The 15,923-nt window shown below is 38.1% G+C and overlaps 1 protein-coding gene across 2 annotated transcripts in view; it reads right to left on the minus strand.

Annotated features, from left to right (window-relative positions):
* The window catches only part of GALNT13 (polypeptide N-acetylgalactosaminyltransferase 13), a 340,614-nt gene that overhangs the window by 142,402 nt on the left and 182,289 nt on the right, over window positions 1-15,923 (minus strand). For both annotated transcript variants that reach the window (XM_054044511.1, XM_054044510.1), the window contains exon 7: window positions 6,634-6,751. In XM_054044511.1, the coding sequence (XP_053900486.1) occupies window positions 6,634-6,751 (118 nt within the window). The remainder of the gene's footprint in view (window positions 1-6,633; window positions 6,752-15,923) is intronic.

A 15,923-nucleotide genomic window follows, 5' to 3' on the forward strand; every position in this document is an offset into this window, starting at 1 on the left:
TACCAAGAACAACAATACAGTGCATGCTTGCTCTCCTAGAGCGATACAACCATTACTTTAATGATGTCTCAAGTGCACAGTAAGGAACAAACAAACTAAAAAAACAACCCCAAAATATAAGTGTTCCTTTCATCTGAGAAGTGTACAATATGCATACTATGGAGTGCTGATCTGATGTAGCAGATCGAGCACTCACCGCCTCCTGTTGGTCAGTCTGGGAATTAGCTCATCAGCCTCGGAGCGCCTCCTGCTGGCTGGTGTCTCGCCTGCCTCAGGCCCCATGTCCCTCCTGGACCCCAGTGCCCCTTACCTTGAGGTTCTGCCCACCGCAGTCTCCCCGCACTCTGGGTCATACCTCCCAGGGGAACTCCCAATCCCCTATACCCACCTTGCCTCGGTGGCTACTGCCAGTCATCATCTAAACATTTTCAGGAGCAGACTGCAGTCTATAATGACCACTCATCAGTGGCAAGGGGGTTGGACCAGCTGCCTCTGCCTCTCCCCGGGCTACACCTCTGCAGCCCCCGTACCTGCTTTGAGCCTTTAACAAGGCCTCAGCCTGGAGAGTTGCCAGGCTGGAGCTCCCCAGCTCCTCTTGCCCTTCACCTGCCCTGCTCTGCTTCCAGTACCCTGAGCTCCCAGGCAGCTAGGCCCTTCTCCCTCCAAGGCTGGAGAGAGTCTGTTTCTGCCTTCTGGCCCTGCAGCTCTTTTATAGGGCCCACCCTGGCCCTGATTGGCTGCCTCCCAGCCTTTTCCTATTGGCGCTCAGCCCCAGCCCTCTCCCAGATCTGGCCTTTAATCCCCTCAGGGCCGGAGTGAGGTGACCACCCCGCTACAAATGCATTATTGCATTAATAAAATTTGGCTCTCTCTCTCTTCTAATTGTTTTGTAACATCTTGACTCCATCTGTACATTGTGGCAACCTTTTCTTCATTCAGATCTAAAAAGGCAATCTGCTTGGCCATGTCAAACATGGCTGTAGGGACGCTTTTTCTAGAGGAGGGATTCCAACATAGCCATGATGTTCTAACCAATTGGTACAAGCATGAATAAGTCAAATGATATGTTAGAATTCTCCAAATCTATGTCAGAAAGGGAAACAATGGATGGCAGTAAGATTACCATTGGTAAATTATGAAGGATGTTCATTCAGGAGAAAAAGACGCACACAAAAAAGAGTATTAACTCCATTGAGGCTGTGGGAAATAGTGAAGTAACATGAAAATCATGTCAAGCATCTATCAAACCAAGAGTACTAAAAGTGCATTTGCACTAGGACTCTGCATTTTTTGTTCATTTTGCACCAATGCAACTCGGACCATGGTTAGAAGAGGCAATGATAAAAATGCCTGAATGTGCTATACTAGTGCTTCCACTGTTGCTAGCACTAGTGGAGCTGAACTGGGGCTGGAGAAAGAGTGAAAAACGTTGACAAGCCCTCGAAGTAGCAATCTATTTCCAAAATGTATTATATGCTGCATGAAATTGGAGCTTATAAAGATGAAGCACAACAGAATAATATGCACGGTGACAATATTATCTTCAGTGTAAAAATCTTCTACACAAAAGGGAATGGAAGTGCTTTATGAAAGAACAGACAGATAGTTACAGAACTGGGAATCTGACAGGTAACAGCTGGTAGGTGTCAATGGGCACCTATCATTGTCATCAATAGATTTTGCAGTTGAAGAATTAACAGGCATGAGTCAGCACAAGGTTAACTAGTTTCTCCTAGTGTTGCAGAATGGACGGCCTTCATATGTACTAGCATTCACCTTTCTAAGTGTATATGAGTTGAGGTAGTCCCAAGACTTATAAATGTTATCCATTCTTAACTTCAAAAGGGAAAAAAAAACATTTTCTTTTTCAAACTTGTCTTGATTATTGGTAGAGCTGGTTGAAAAAAAATGTCTGCATTTAAATTTTTTTTTTGACAAAAGAGAGAGAGAGAGAAGGGGATAAATGGTTTGGGAAAAAATTTCACAAACATTTTCCCAAAATTTCAACCTGTTTTAAGCATATGCTTACATGCTTTCCTGAATGGAGTGTTTGACTTCATTTGGACTACTCAATACTTAAATTCTTTCACTGAAGCTATGTTGATTTACCCCAGCTGAGTATCTGGCCCTCAGAGTGTAACTCTTTTTAAGTTATACCTATGAAAACAAAAGGGTAGCCAGAATTTTGTTTTTTTCATATCCAGAAAAATGTATATTTCTAACTCCAGAAGAGCTGAAGTGATTTTTACTATCTAACTTATAAATGTTCACCTTTGGGAAGGGAAGCCGCCTCTAAAACATCTGCCCCAAAGGTGACTGTTTTGTTATGATCTTAGATCTGACTTCTCCTTTCTGAAGCCTTTCATTTTCCTCTCTGTCTTTGTGGAGACAAATTCTCTTAAATACATATGCAACTCTGATTTGGGGCCTGATCCTTTTGAAGCCCATTGTTCTCAGTCCCTTTTGTCAGAGAGATGGACAGACACTGTAATCTGAATTTCAAAGGTAATGAGTATCCCCGGATCCTATTCAGTTCAAGTACTCAGCATTTCTGAAAATGTCCTACTGTTTGAACATATAATGCTCACCTCTTTGTAATCACCCAATTATTGTTCTTAATAAAAAACATTCAATGGAGCTTGCTTCCTCACCAATGCTGCAATATAGGAATATAAAAGGGATGTACAGGGCTAGTGAAGCTTTATCCTTAAATTTATTCATAAGAGTGGTTCCTCAGAATGTCCATTATAGGACAATAGGATAAAAAGGGATTGTTTGATAGTAGGTTTTGAACTGCTTACCATTAACTTTTAGATCCTAGCTAAAACTAAGCTTTGGTACATGTATTCCAAAAATAATAACATAATTAAATAGTATGACACCAACCGGTAAAGGCCAGAAAATTCTAACTTTGGACAAACACTCCATCTTTACATTAGATTGTGTGACTGTTTTCAGCTTTAAGTGGGGAATTCCAATCACAATTTTTAATTTCCTAGCTTCTGATAGCAAGTGTGTCATCATTAACATTATTCAAGCCTACTGCTTATTATGTGTTGGTAAATATTCACAGTCCAAAAAGAACTCAATGACAGGCACCTGTAGGTCTTGAGATACCCAAAATACAGAGTATTACATTCAGCATAAATTCCTGAAAGAATAACTTGAGTCTATAATCAGAAGCTTGCAAGAGGAGAGCCTATATAGAATTCTGAATACTTCCTTGACAAAACTACATCCTGATGGAATTCTCTAGAGGGAAAGTCCACCACAAATTTGAGGAGACACCATGTGCCAACACACATTTCTGCTAGATGACACAAAAGCTTCAGATGATGAAATATTCTTTTAAGAAAATGAACAAACATTCACCTCTATCCCTGGCTAGTTGTCTTAGCAGACAGGCCAAGCATTTCACAGGTGAGGAGACTAACTTCGCTCTCACCATAAAGGTAATCCCTCCAAAACAGGTAGAGAGAGGCACATTACTGAGCTAGCATAAGTAAAGGTTTTGTTGACTCTTACCATGCTGTGCTCATTTTGTAACTAAAATAGACTCAAGCCACCATAGCTATCAGTCTGGCATCTTCCACAAAAACAACACTTGAATAAAATAAATACTGTAAACCCTGGTACCATTAGACAAGGCTTCACCTGCTGGTACTTGTACCATGGTAGCTACATCACTAGTTTTCAACAGAGCTGGTCAAAAAATGCAGAAAACTTCATAGAAAAAAAATTGAAACTAGAAATGTTTTCACCAGCTTTAGTTTTTAATTTGTTCCCATTGGTATTTTCTTAATCAATTCCTGCTTGATGTCTAAAAACTTGTTTTAATTAGGTCACACTTTGCCTCCTTTTAAAATTTAAAGGTTCTGAATACCAAGAAATAGCATAGTATTAATGCTTTCCATTTCCATGGTAATCGCATTGCACTGAACACATATTATTTTATTTCTATTCTTGATACCTTGCTCTCTTATTAGGTTGATGCTTATTTTTCAAACTGGTGATTTTTCTTGAAGTTTAAATGTCTTCTGAAGTAAGACATGAAATAGCTTTTTCTAATGTGATGCCTGGAGAGTTCATCAGAAAATTCATAAGCTTATTTTGCCCAGGTTTAATGAGTGAGGAAGGATAGATCTGTTTGTGAAGCTCCCTCTTCTCCTTACTACAAGTGCATATTTTATAACTAGCAATTGTGTTACTGCCCTTGACCATTTCAAATATTCTGGAGTGACATTTTTAATCTGACTTTGGAATTTAGTGTCTAATGAAAGAGTCCCACAATTTATATAACATGGGCCAAATGCTGAGGTCTTTACTTAGACGAATTCCTATTAACGTCCCTAAATGGGAGCAAAGTACAAATTGAACAAGCACCTCCCGATTTGACTGTATATGTCTAAAGAAACTATTAAAAGGGGGAAAATGCTATCAACAGATGCTTTACTCTCCAGAGAATGGAATATTCTATGACCAGCCAACTCACATCACAAACCTAAACACACAGGGTGAAATCCTGGCCCTATTGAAGTCAATGGGAGTTTTGCCCTGGCCCCATTGAAGTCAATGGAGCCAGGATTTCACCTGATAGGTAATCATGTTCTTTAAAACAATTCTCAGTTTAAATAGGGTTATACTTTCTAAGGGACATCTGTTACGGAAAGAGTTATTGTCTAGTGCACTATGGTTCAAAGCAGCTAAATCCTCAGAGTTCTTGACCTCTGTCTGGGTAGATACCATAGGGATACCCCAACTGCCTCCCAGGGAGCTGGGAAACAACACGGCAAGGTAGAATCAGTGGAGGATGGAGAACACTATATTTAAGACATTAAGCTCCCCAGAGCAAGTTTTTAAAATATAGGGCACTGATTCAGGTAAGCACACACTTTAAGTCTATCTTTATTGAAACTGGTTCTTAAGTATGTGCTTAAAGCTAAGTATATGTGTATGTGCTGTCCTGAATTGAATACTACACTTTTCTTGAGAGGCACAGACACTGTGTGGGGGGAGGGAGGGGAGAGAGAGAGAGAGCGCACAGATGGCAAGGAATTGTAAATTACTTCATTTTTTGCACTTACAAAAATTTGTAAGAATCTCTACAAAGAAAATGCAAAATCAAAAATGGAGAATTATGTACAAATCAAGGCCTGAGGCCTCGTCAATATTTTTGTTAACAGGAGACAAAAAAAAGCATTTATCAAATGTCTAGGATTAGAGTTTTAAGGAGTTAGATGCTACAAAATGAGGGCTAAACAATTTCTTCAGGTTTCCTTCTTGACTGTATATTACAAAGGGAACCATGGAAAGAAGCTTCCTCAATAACAGGACAGAGTCCTTCTCAAAGACAATAGATGAAACGCCCTGAAATTAGAACTACAATAGGTAGAGCCCTGCAAATCTGCAGGTATCCGCAAAAATGGTCTGCGGATAGGATGCAGAGCGAAATTTTGTATCTAGAGCCCTGCAAATCTGAATATCTGTGGATCATTTTTGCTAATTGGATGCAGACACAAATTTTGTCTCCATGGAAGGCTCTAACAATGTGCTTTTCCTGGACAATTATGGACTATTGTGTCCAGGTTAATTGGGACATGGTTTAATTCACATCAAAAATTTTAGTTTTAAAATGCCTGTTCTTTAAGATTGCTTATCATAAGTTACAGACATTCATTTACTTTTATACCCAGCAAAAAGTGAACTGAATTAACAGGTACATTTAAACACGTGGGTACACACACACAGTATTGTACATCTGATACTTTAAAGTAAAAACACTCAAAGCAAAAGACGCTTAGAAAAAAAATCTCTATCCTTCTAGTTCCTTGAACAATAAACAACGTATGCTTTCACTATGTAGTTAAGATACTGCCCAAGCCTCAGCTGATTTCTTCTAAAAGTAATAATAATGTCTGCTTGACAAAACTTTAGTGTTTTATGCATAGAAAAGGGATGTATTTAATTTTATTTGCATACTACTTTGCCTTGTAAAGACTGCAATATATCATATAATATTAAGTCATTTTTCACATCCTTCCTAATCATTTATTCATCAAAGCCGCAATTTTCCAATCTTCCTTTGATTTAAAAAGGTAATTTACAAAATAAATGCATTTCATTTTATTCTTGTCAGGGGCAAAATGCCTCTAACTGATAGAAATCAAGTCACTATTCTGCAGGATATGAAATTCCTTAGACAGCATGGCTCTCATATGTATAAAGAATAGAAATCCCAGTCATAGCTTGCAAATCCATGATAATATACATAGTTGAAAGCTTCTGTTGAAAAGCATAGTTGGATTTTCAATACTGCACACTTCTTTATTTAATTTATGTCAATTGGCAACCCATCTGTTTCAATGAAAGCTCTGGGGTTTTAATATAAATATATTAGTAAACCTTATAACTTTAAAATCATTATCTAAAAATCTTTCAGAACACTGATAAATGTTGCATGCAGTAGAAAAAGAACCCCAAAAACATGACCATGAGGCATCTCTAGTTATTTTTAGAATTTTAAATTAATCCAGAACTTGCATTTTAACTAAAACAAACGTGCCTCATCTGCAATGTACATGTCATTATAGTATAACTGTTGGTTGTCAGAAAATGAAGTAAAATGGGAATTACCCTAAAAGACATTTCAAGATTTTCTCCACCCCAGATATCCATTCCTGCATCGTAAGTTCCTATCTCTTCAAAGTAGTTTCTGTCAATAGAAAATAGGCCACCAGCCATAGTAGGGGTCCTAGTTGAAAACAAACAGAAATAAAAAAAGAAAAAAGAAAAAAAAAGAAAAATACCTTTTGAAAGACACTGAAATTTAATAAATGATACTATAGCACATATGTCTCCAGACCTTTTGAATATAAAAATATATTCTAAATACATTAATGAAAATATATAAAATAATATGGTTTAGAATGTCTACAGCTCTACTCCAGCTGTGGGCCAAATAGTGCAGTTCTTATTCAGGCAAAACTCCCACTGACAACAGGAGTTTTACTGAGTAAGAACTGCAGCATTACTCCGTACGTGAAATATGATGCACCTAAAAAAATCAGTTTAAATTGATGGAATATTGGCCTTTTGCTTCTGGAATAGCAGTTTAAATCCAATCTGAAATGCTTAGTGAAGAGAGTTTAATGCCTTTAGCTCTCCCCTTAGAGAGAGACTAAATGTTCATAAAATTACCAGGCATAATCTCCCTTAACAGGATTATAAATCTTTACAACAGGCAAATCCAATCAGAGTGCAAATTCACTATGAGTAAAAATATCCTGTTTTCCCTGTAAAGATTTTTTAGAGTTTAAATCTACATTAATGACAAATGTTTATCTGAGATAATATAAACATATATTATTGAAACAGTACTAATTTCAGGCTTCACAGACACTCGGCTTTGGCCTTCTCTTACCATCAGAATAAAGGCTTAGATAATTTCATAATCAATGCTTTTATTAGTGCATCTATAGTACTGTCAACCTAAATACTAGTGCACAGCTAAGGAGAGAGGACAGAACTAGCATGGAATCTAAGTTAAAACTTGACCCTGCAAACATGGCTATGAAGAACTTTAGTCATATGTTCTAGTATTTCAGAATAGTGCCTTTATGTTCTATACTCTCCCTCATTGAAAAATTGGCCCTCCACACTTTAGTTAATCTATTGGTAAATTCCTTAGGGCAGGATTGTGATCTGTCCTTACAACACCATACAAGGGAGTAAGAAGGTGCAAGGCACTGCGTTAATCCTCTGCATGGGTTATCTACATGGAGGGGCAGTGTGGGAAGGAGAGCAACTATTGTGGAAATGCTATTCCACTGTTGTATAGGTGGGCAAGCAGGGGGTGGGGAGATTGGCAGGGTCTTGGCTCTGACCCTCTCCTGCAATCCACTAGTCAGCAGATTCGAGCCAGTGTGGAGGCTACTGGTATAGACCAATAGCAGATTACTTCCCTCCAGTAAAAAAAGAGAAGGCAGAGAGCAAATAATGGCAATTAATTCTCTGATCTGCTCTGATGGTGCAGCTAAGCCCTGCCCCTTACTGAAGGCAGGTTCTAAAGTTACATTCTAGCCCTTAACATTTAAGATGCTGATGTGATGAAGCACTTAAGCTTGAGCTTAACTTTAAGCAGTCCCATTAAAGTAATGAAGTCTTATGTGCTTTGCTGGATAAGAATATCTGAGCACAAAAAAAATTAGAATAACTATTAATTAGGGACTGGTGTTCAAATATGGAAATTGAATAGTGGTTTTATCCTCAGAATTAAGAACAATTACAAAATGAATGACATTTAATTAGAATATGCATTTTGAAACTAATCTTTTCTATTACATTGTATACAAATATATATAGACGCACATACAAATCGCTTTAATAGACAGCTGAGTCAATAATTTAGTAATTCACAACAATTAATTTATTCAGCAAGTTTTCTTTATACAATGGATTGTTTGTGAAGATTGAATATCAGATACTCAAGTACAATGTTTAAAATTTGTAGTTTGCTCCTTGTCTTTGGTCAGATATGTCACAGGTTTCTCTTCCCTGAATGGATAAGCAATGCAACCACTTCCAGCACAAATACCCATGGTGTGTGAATTTAAAATTCAGTTTCCATGAATGCTTGTGAATGTGACATTGCAGTTGGCTTTGTGAAAATGTGGATGTCAATTTGATTGCTCAAATGAGCATAGCTTAACAGAATTCATTTAGTAATATGGGTGAATATTCAGGCAAATTACCCATCCAGCTCTATTCAACTACATATACACATACACCCTTGTGCACACCAAGGGACCTCTTCCATTGTTATTTTAGCACCAGCACAATTTCCCTGGTGTTTAATAACAATGGGCGCACTAGTGTGCAATAGCCACCCCTTTCTAACTGTTCCAGTGGTAAAGAAAGCTGGCTACTGGTCTATACTAGCACTCCCACCATTGCTAGTGCCAGTGGAGCTACACTGCTAAGAGATTTCCTTGAAATCCTCCATGTTACTTTATATACCTATACATATATTTTGCATGACATATACAGCTGATACCACAGAGTATTTGCCTTTGCATAATTATTTCCTCTTCTGCCAGAGCTTACTATCATAACTCCTAATAAGATAGCATAGTTCAGTGAAGAGCAACCAAATGATATTGAACTTCTGCATTTACCTCCATTTCATAGGTGTATTTTTCTCCCCATGCTCTCTACACTGCAAGCTCAGATAATTAACTGTCTGGCATTTCGGTATAGTTAAGCCTTCCTAGGTCTCAAAGCCGCTTAACTGCCCTCAACCTTGCTATATTTCTGCCACAAATATCATCATTGACCCTCTGAGCTATAATGAGGAACAATAATGAAACTGAACAGATGGTAATGATTTTTGGCTATGGCCCCCTACCTGACTGGGGCATTTCACTGTACGATATTGTAATACTGTAGGTGACTATCATCAAGCAGGAGAAAAAAACAAAAATTCCTGTAATTTGCATACACTTCACATTATATTTTAGAGAGTGCTTACCAATTCAAAAATATTAGCTTTAAATGACAATTATATTAGTGGCTAGTTAAAGACCTCTATTTCTGTGTAAAATCACTGCATTGAAACCTAAAATCACTATGTTTGCTGGGTTTTATTTACATATTTGAAACTGACCAGATTCATCAGGAGATCACCAAGATTCACAAATGTTTTGCACAAACCTGCATGTAGCAAGGCATGAACAAATGTGGGCCAACATATGAGCCCTATATTGCAAACACACATATAGGAGATTATTTTACTGAAATGAGTAGTCCCATTGGTTTCACATAAGTAGAATTACTCATTTTTGCATGAGATTGCAATATTAAGCCCTGATGTTTTGCATCAAAATCATGTGAAAATTTTCAGTTTTGCAGCTTCATTGTGAAAGCAAGTGACTCTTGGCAGTTTCAACTGAGTTTTACTTTGAGATTTGTGGGGCTTTTGAAATTTGATGGCAGGGTCGTGGGTGCAAATGCACAGAGATCAAAACTGTAAGCAATGTTCACCTCAATCCTTACAAACTGAAACTACTGAATAGCGTACAGGCCTCCTATGAAATTTACATACACATCAATAAAGCATGACAGCCAAAACTATTATCAACTATGTAAATTGAACTTGTTACATAAACAAATAGCTGTGCCACTGTCATTATAAAAACAACTAAAATAGCGATAATAGAAAGAATAAAGTCTTATTGATCCTCATTGAAATTCAGCTGCTGCCCACTATGTGATTATCAGTGCATTGTGCATGTTAGGTGTTGATTGTTTAAGAGTAAAGGTAGTATATTCTGATTTATTTTTCTGGTCTTATTTGGTTTGGTCTTTTCTGGTCTTATTTGGCTTTTTTGATTTGTTCGTTTTTTGCCAACCCACTGAGATAGACCAGGGAAGAAGATCTGGCTCCTTGATGCTGGGTAAAAGGAGCAACACAGCATAAAAGCACCCTAAAAGCCCCATATCCTGATGAGGGATGATTCAGTCAGTGCAGGGCCTGTGGAATACTGCCTCCCAATGATCACCTTGCAAGCTAGGGCATAGGGACAGAGAGGCATGCTGGTGGGGAGGCTGCAGAGATTCTAGGCAGCACTGTGGTCCATAGGGGAGCTGCCAAAAATTAGATAAGGCTTCCAGGGCTGTCCAAGTTATGTTGGGTGTCTCCTCAAGCCCTGGAGCAGCCTAGAACTGGGAGAGAGGAAAGGGGGCTTAAAGCTGCTCTACGCCCCCCTGATCCTGGTTGTGAAATCTGTGCTGTACCTTTCAGAAGAGCAGCACAGAGTATTACCCGTTATATTTAACTTTGGCTCCAAGAATTCTAAGTGGCAATTGATGAGTTACATATTTTTACACTGACAAGATGGGTGAAATTGTATCTTTTACTGAAACAACTTCTCTTGGAGAAAGAGACAAGCTTTCAAGCTCCACACAGAGCTCTGAAGAAGAGCTCTGTTTCAGCTTGAAGCTTGTCTCTTTCACAAACAGAAGTTGGCCCCAGAAAAGATATTACTACATCCAATGAGTCTTTCTAACATCCTGGGACCAACATGGCTACAACAACACTGCATACAACATATTTTACAGTTGCAAATTATATGAATCACATTTAGCAACATGAGGGACTGCATGAGGGAATGTGGACAAGTCATCATTTCCTGTGGTACTAGGAATTATGAATGAAACAAAGCTCTCAAGTCATTAGTTCAACTTTAGCCCAGTTTAGCATGACCAACAGTCCTTTCCATTTTATGGCTGTACCACTCTATCCCATATGATTTGGTGGTCTCAATCCAATTATTAGTGAGAAGGTTTCCACAACCCAAAAAACAGAACTACAGTTTCACCAGCTGGCATCCTTGTTGACTGCCTCAACACACAGCCAAAAATGCAAACTATACCCCACCTTAGGGTATGTAAAATAAATAAGAACATTATCTATATGTAATCTGGAATAAGGAATCTATTTATATAGGTTCCTATTAGTATCAGACATCATTCAGTTGTTGGGATGGAGAATGAGAAAAGGATAAACAAGGTATGCGCTCTACTTTCTGTATATATTCTTTTATTTTTATTCATAGTAGTTGGCATAATAATAAAATGCTTAGGAAGAAAACAAAAACGTCAAAATAAAGAGTGACTCAATAAATTTTAGCACCTAGTGAACTGAGCTTTTAAGAAGGAAGATGAATATGGTGATATCCAGTAAAGATGGACTGGCGTGGACAGCTTTAACGGGCACAGCACAAAAACAGCTGGTATTTTTGACATTGTAGGTATGAAGACACAAGCTGCGTTTAAACTGTTCTCAGCACAGACAGTATTCTGTTGCCTGAAGCATGATAATATGTTGGCACACTGACAGGAGGAGGAATCAACTTTCTCAAAGACACAGTGAGGTCTGCAAGGCTATTTAAAGGAAAATATTAAGGAAATAGTTCTGCTTAGCAAGAGTATGTGATTTGGTTAACCCTCTCTCTCTCTCTCTCATATTCTTTGGGCAGTGGTGGGATACAACAACCTGACAAAAGTGCATGGTTCAAAATTCCCTGGGGTGTTTGTTACTCCATTTTAATTAATCACAGATAGATGTTGGATTGATGGCTGTAATTAGTTACATAAAGCTCTGATTTGTAGTTCTTCCATTTTGTCATCTAGAGCTAAAAAAGAATAGTGGTTTGGAAGTTCCTATAACCTCCCCTCAAACATGCTCCCATTGTCTTTTGATTTCACAACTCCTCCTAGTGTCCACTATATCCTTTCAGCCAATGGCTGCTAGTTTTATAACCACCATGTTGGTTGCAGTCTTCAGTGGAGTGAAATCAATTGCTGTCAGAGAAAATGTTGGAAAACAAAGGAATAGACATCCCTTGGTGTAATGCATGCAATGTGGCTGTAGTTTGAAGCCTGATGGCTGGAGCAAGCTACAGAGGGCCATACATGATCACACCTCCCACTTGCAGGGCAGAAGATCTACATACTAGTGGGTCCTCCAGCCACACCCCTTCCATTCTTTGTGCACAACCATTAAGGGAGCTCAGTTGGAGAAGGGTTCTATGGCTGGCAGGGACTTTTCTCCTCTTATGTACCCGTAGCATCCAGTCACCCTCTCTCCCATTACATAGCTTAACCCCACTGGTTCTGCAGCCTTAGGAATCTCTGTACTCATGGAAGAGGGGACTGTGTATATCTCTATGTGTATGTATAAAAATAAAGCATTTTGAAAAGGTCTGATAATCTATTGTGGCTCTACTGGGCCTAAGGTTATTCCAGTGAAAGTCAATGGGAGTTTTGCCATTTACTTAAATGGGAGCAGGATAAAAACTTTGGGGTTAAGTAGGAGCTTAATTAAGACATATATTGATTGACAGTCCTTACATCTTATTCTATTTCAGATAAACAAAGCACCCTTCTAAAGGAAGTGTCCTGCAGTAACTTCCACAGGCTGCCTGGGCCCAGACAATATTTGGGTTCAAACACTGAAGAATGATCAATCACAGTCCAGGTTTGATTTCTGCAAGAGACCAAATGATGGAAAAACCTTCAAAGGTGTGAAGATTCCAATTGGTTCTAGGGAGAATCCCCAAGTGCAATGTTTGTCTAAACTACTTTGGCTTTGGAAATCAATCTGCTGTTGGGGATTTCCTCTCCCTCTCTCCCCCACCTCCCCTCTCCCTCTCCCTCCCTTTTTCCTCCTCACTCTGTAATTTTAGTCACAGATTGTCTCTTGGAGTTGTGGTGCTTTTGTTACAGACTAAAATAATTACATCTGTGGAAAAAACAAGATAACAACCAAGCCTGAGAAAAATCCAGCTAATTCTTCCTGAACTTTAGAATAGGTTCTGATTCAATTCTCTGTTTGAATTTTGGTAGAACGTTGCTTGGTTGGTTCTTATTATCCAAAAATGTTTTTGTCCCAGTGCAAACCTCTCTCCCCAGCTGAAAGAGAAATGGAGAATTCTTTGGAATCATGAACAAAGTAACACAGCTTAGTAGATAGCGTAGAGGACAGCAGGTTGAGTGAGTGGATTCTATTCCAGGTTGGCTGTGTGGTTTTAGGTAGGTCACTTACCACCTGAAAACTGGGGGTAGTAGTCACCTTTGTAAAAGTGCTAAGAGTTCTTTGGGTGAAATACATAATGTAAGTGCAAAATTATTATTGGAAGAGATAATATACTATGGTTACCTTATAAAAACCTACCTAGGTAGACTTCCTGACTCTATGGTGAGGAGGAATGGGAACAAGGATACTGGAGCAGTGTTTTGGAAACAAAGGAGAAAAATATGGGATCAAAATCATAGGGACACCTTTGTGAAGAATAGTGACAGCAGTGACTGTACATAGGATATGGGTGTTTTAAATTTGCTGTAACTGAATTCTGAATCTTTGTTTGCTACACTAAGCATCATTAATTAATATAAAATAAAAGCTTATGAATTCCCACAGCTACTGTTCATTGCAGGTGATTTGTTTTTTAAAGCTATCTGACGGAGCTTCTTTTTCAGTTATAGTTTACACTAAAAGTTCTCTTTACAACTGTATTGGATGACAATTATCTGTGGGCTTTTACAACAGTCATTGAATTAATTAACCATTTACAGTAAATTCTAGAAACTCCAGCAAAGGCAGATATTTCTGTTGCTTCACCTCCCCAATCATCTTATAAAATTAAATTTCATAAAACAGTTTCCTGTAATTCTAGGGCAAACAAAGCAAGTAAGTCTAGCGCTTATTTCCATCGACTGAAGAAAAAGAACCAGATAAATTCTATTGGTTAGAGTTTACAGTAAATTTCATGTTCAACTTATCAGGATTTATATACACAAAATACAAGATGACTGAGCTCTGCTAAGACTTATCTTCATGAGCAAGTTGGGTGACTTATGAGTGAATTATCCAGATCTTTCTTACTAAAGGTGGTAAAGATCTTTACGAAGCAACTCATATTTTATACTAGAGTGTATGCATGTTCCTACTGAATATAAAAAGGGAAAGGTAGGTGATGACCAATATTAACTTATTATAGATAATAGATACTCTAGGTAACATTCTTCTTTCAATTATGTGTGTACAACCCCCTTAACTTTCAGTGTGCCAAAGAGCAGAACTTGGATGCAATGACTCTTATACACACATTCAAGAAAACATAAAAGTCAGTGGTGTTATAAACACCTATTTAATCAGTTGGACAGAAAAACAGATATAGATACACACTCACAGTACTTAACCCAGATGCTTATAGAATGGAAAAATCAACCAGAAGAAATGGTTTGTTGCTAAGATTTGCAGTATGAGGGTCCTTTTTTTGTTGTTGTTTTTTGGATCCCCAGTGGCTTCTGAAGTACTAGTGGTTGCCAAAAACACTTTCGGCTTGGCTAGAATATTGAATCATTTTCTTTTGGATTCAGACCTTGTTACTATTATCCATGTCTTTGACACCTCCAGGTTGATTTATTGCAGTGAGCGCCATATGAGGCTATGTTTTAAAAGCTATTTGGAAATTGCAAATATCATCAAACACAACAGATCACTAATTAAATGTTATTTCCTATAGGAAGCCCACTGTACCTGTGCTCAGGACATGCACTAACTGCCAGCTGATTTCCAGTTTCATATGCTATTTTGACTTATGAAAAAAAGAATGGGGTGAGGGTCCTGGCTACTTGAGACAGCCTTTCCCCCACATAGGATGTCACAGCAGCCATGCTCACCTGTGGTGTCTGAGCTAACATTTGCTTAGTTTAAATAGGAGTAACTGGTGGTAGGTGTTCTTGATAAGGGCACTTGCCTCTGAAACTCACTTCTCCTGGTATACTGATCAGGTGGCCATCAAAACAAGCTGCAAGACTCACTTGTCATCCCAGTTTTTCCCCCAAGGCACAGGAAGGAGGGGAATGAGGTGGATAATTGGTGAATGTTTTGTTTTGAAGCTGGGGAGGATTTTAGGCAGGTTAATATTATTTTAATATAATTTTAACGTATTACAAATTCAATTGTTTGTGAATTTTTATACATGTCTAGGAGTTAATAATTTGTTTTTAAATCAAAATAAACCCACACACTATAATTTATGTAGTATCATAATGTGATACATTACTTTGCTCACTAATTATCTCCAACAGGCCTACTTTTAACATTTCAAGCAACCTCAGCTAAAAACAGAAAGCACCTGCCAAATAAGTGTCTTATTCTGTTTCTTCCCGACCTCTACAGGATTTTTATTTTAATAAAAGGAGTTTTTTAAATTAAAATCCGTTGACTAATTTTGGCTCAGGACCAATCTATAAATTGGTAAGTATTCTCACACTTCTTATCAAACTGTCTGTACTGGGCTATCTTGATTATCACTTCAAAAGTTTTTTTCTCTTACTTAATTGGCCTCTCAGAGTTG

Source organism: Malaclemys terrapin, chromosome 11 (genome assembly GCF_027887155.1).
Source record: "Malaclemys terrapin pileata isolate rMalTer1 chromosome 11, rMalTer1.hap1, whole genome shotgun sequence".
Classification (NCBI taxonomy): Eukaryota; Metazoa; Chordata; order Testudines; family Emydidae; genus Malaclemys; species Malaclemys terrapin.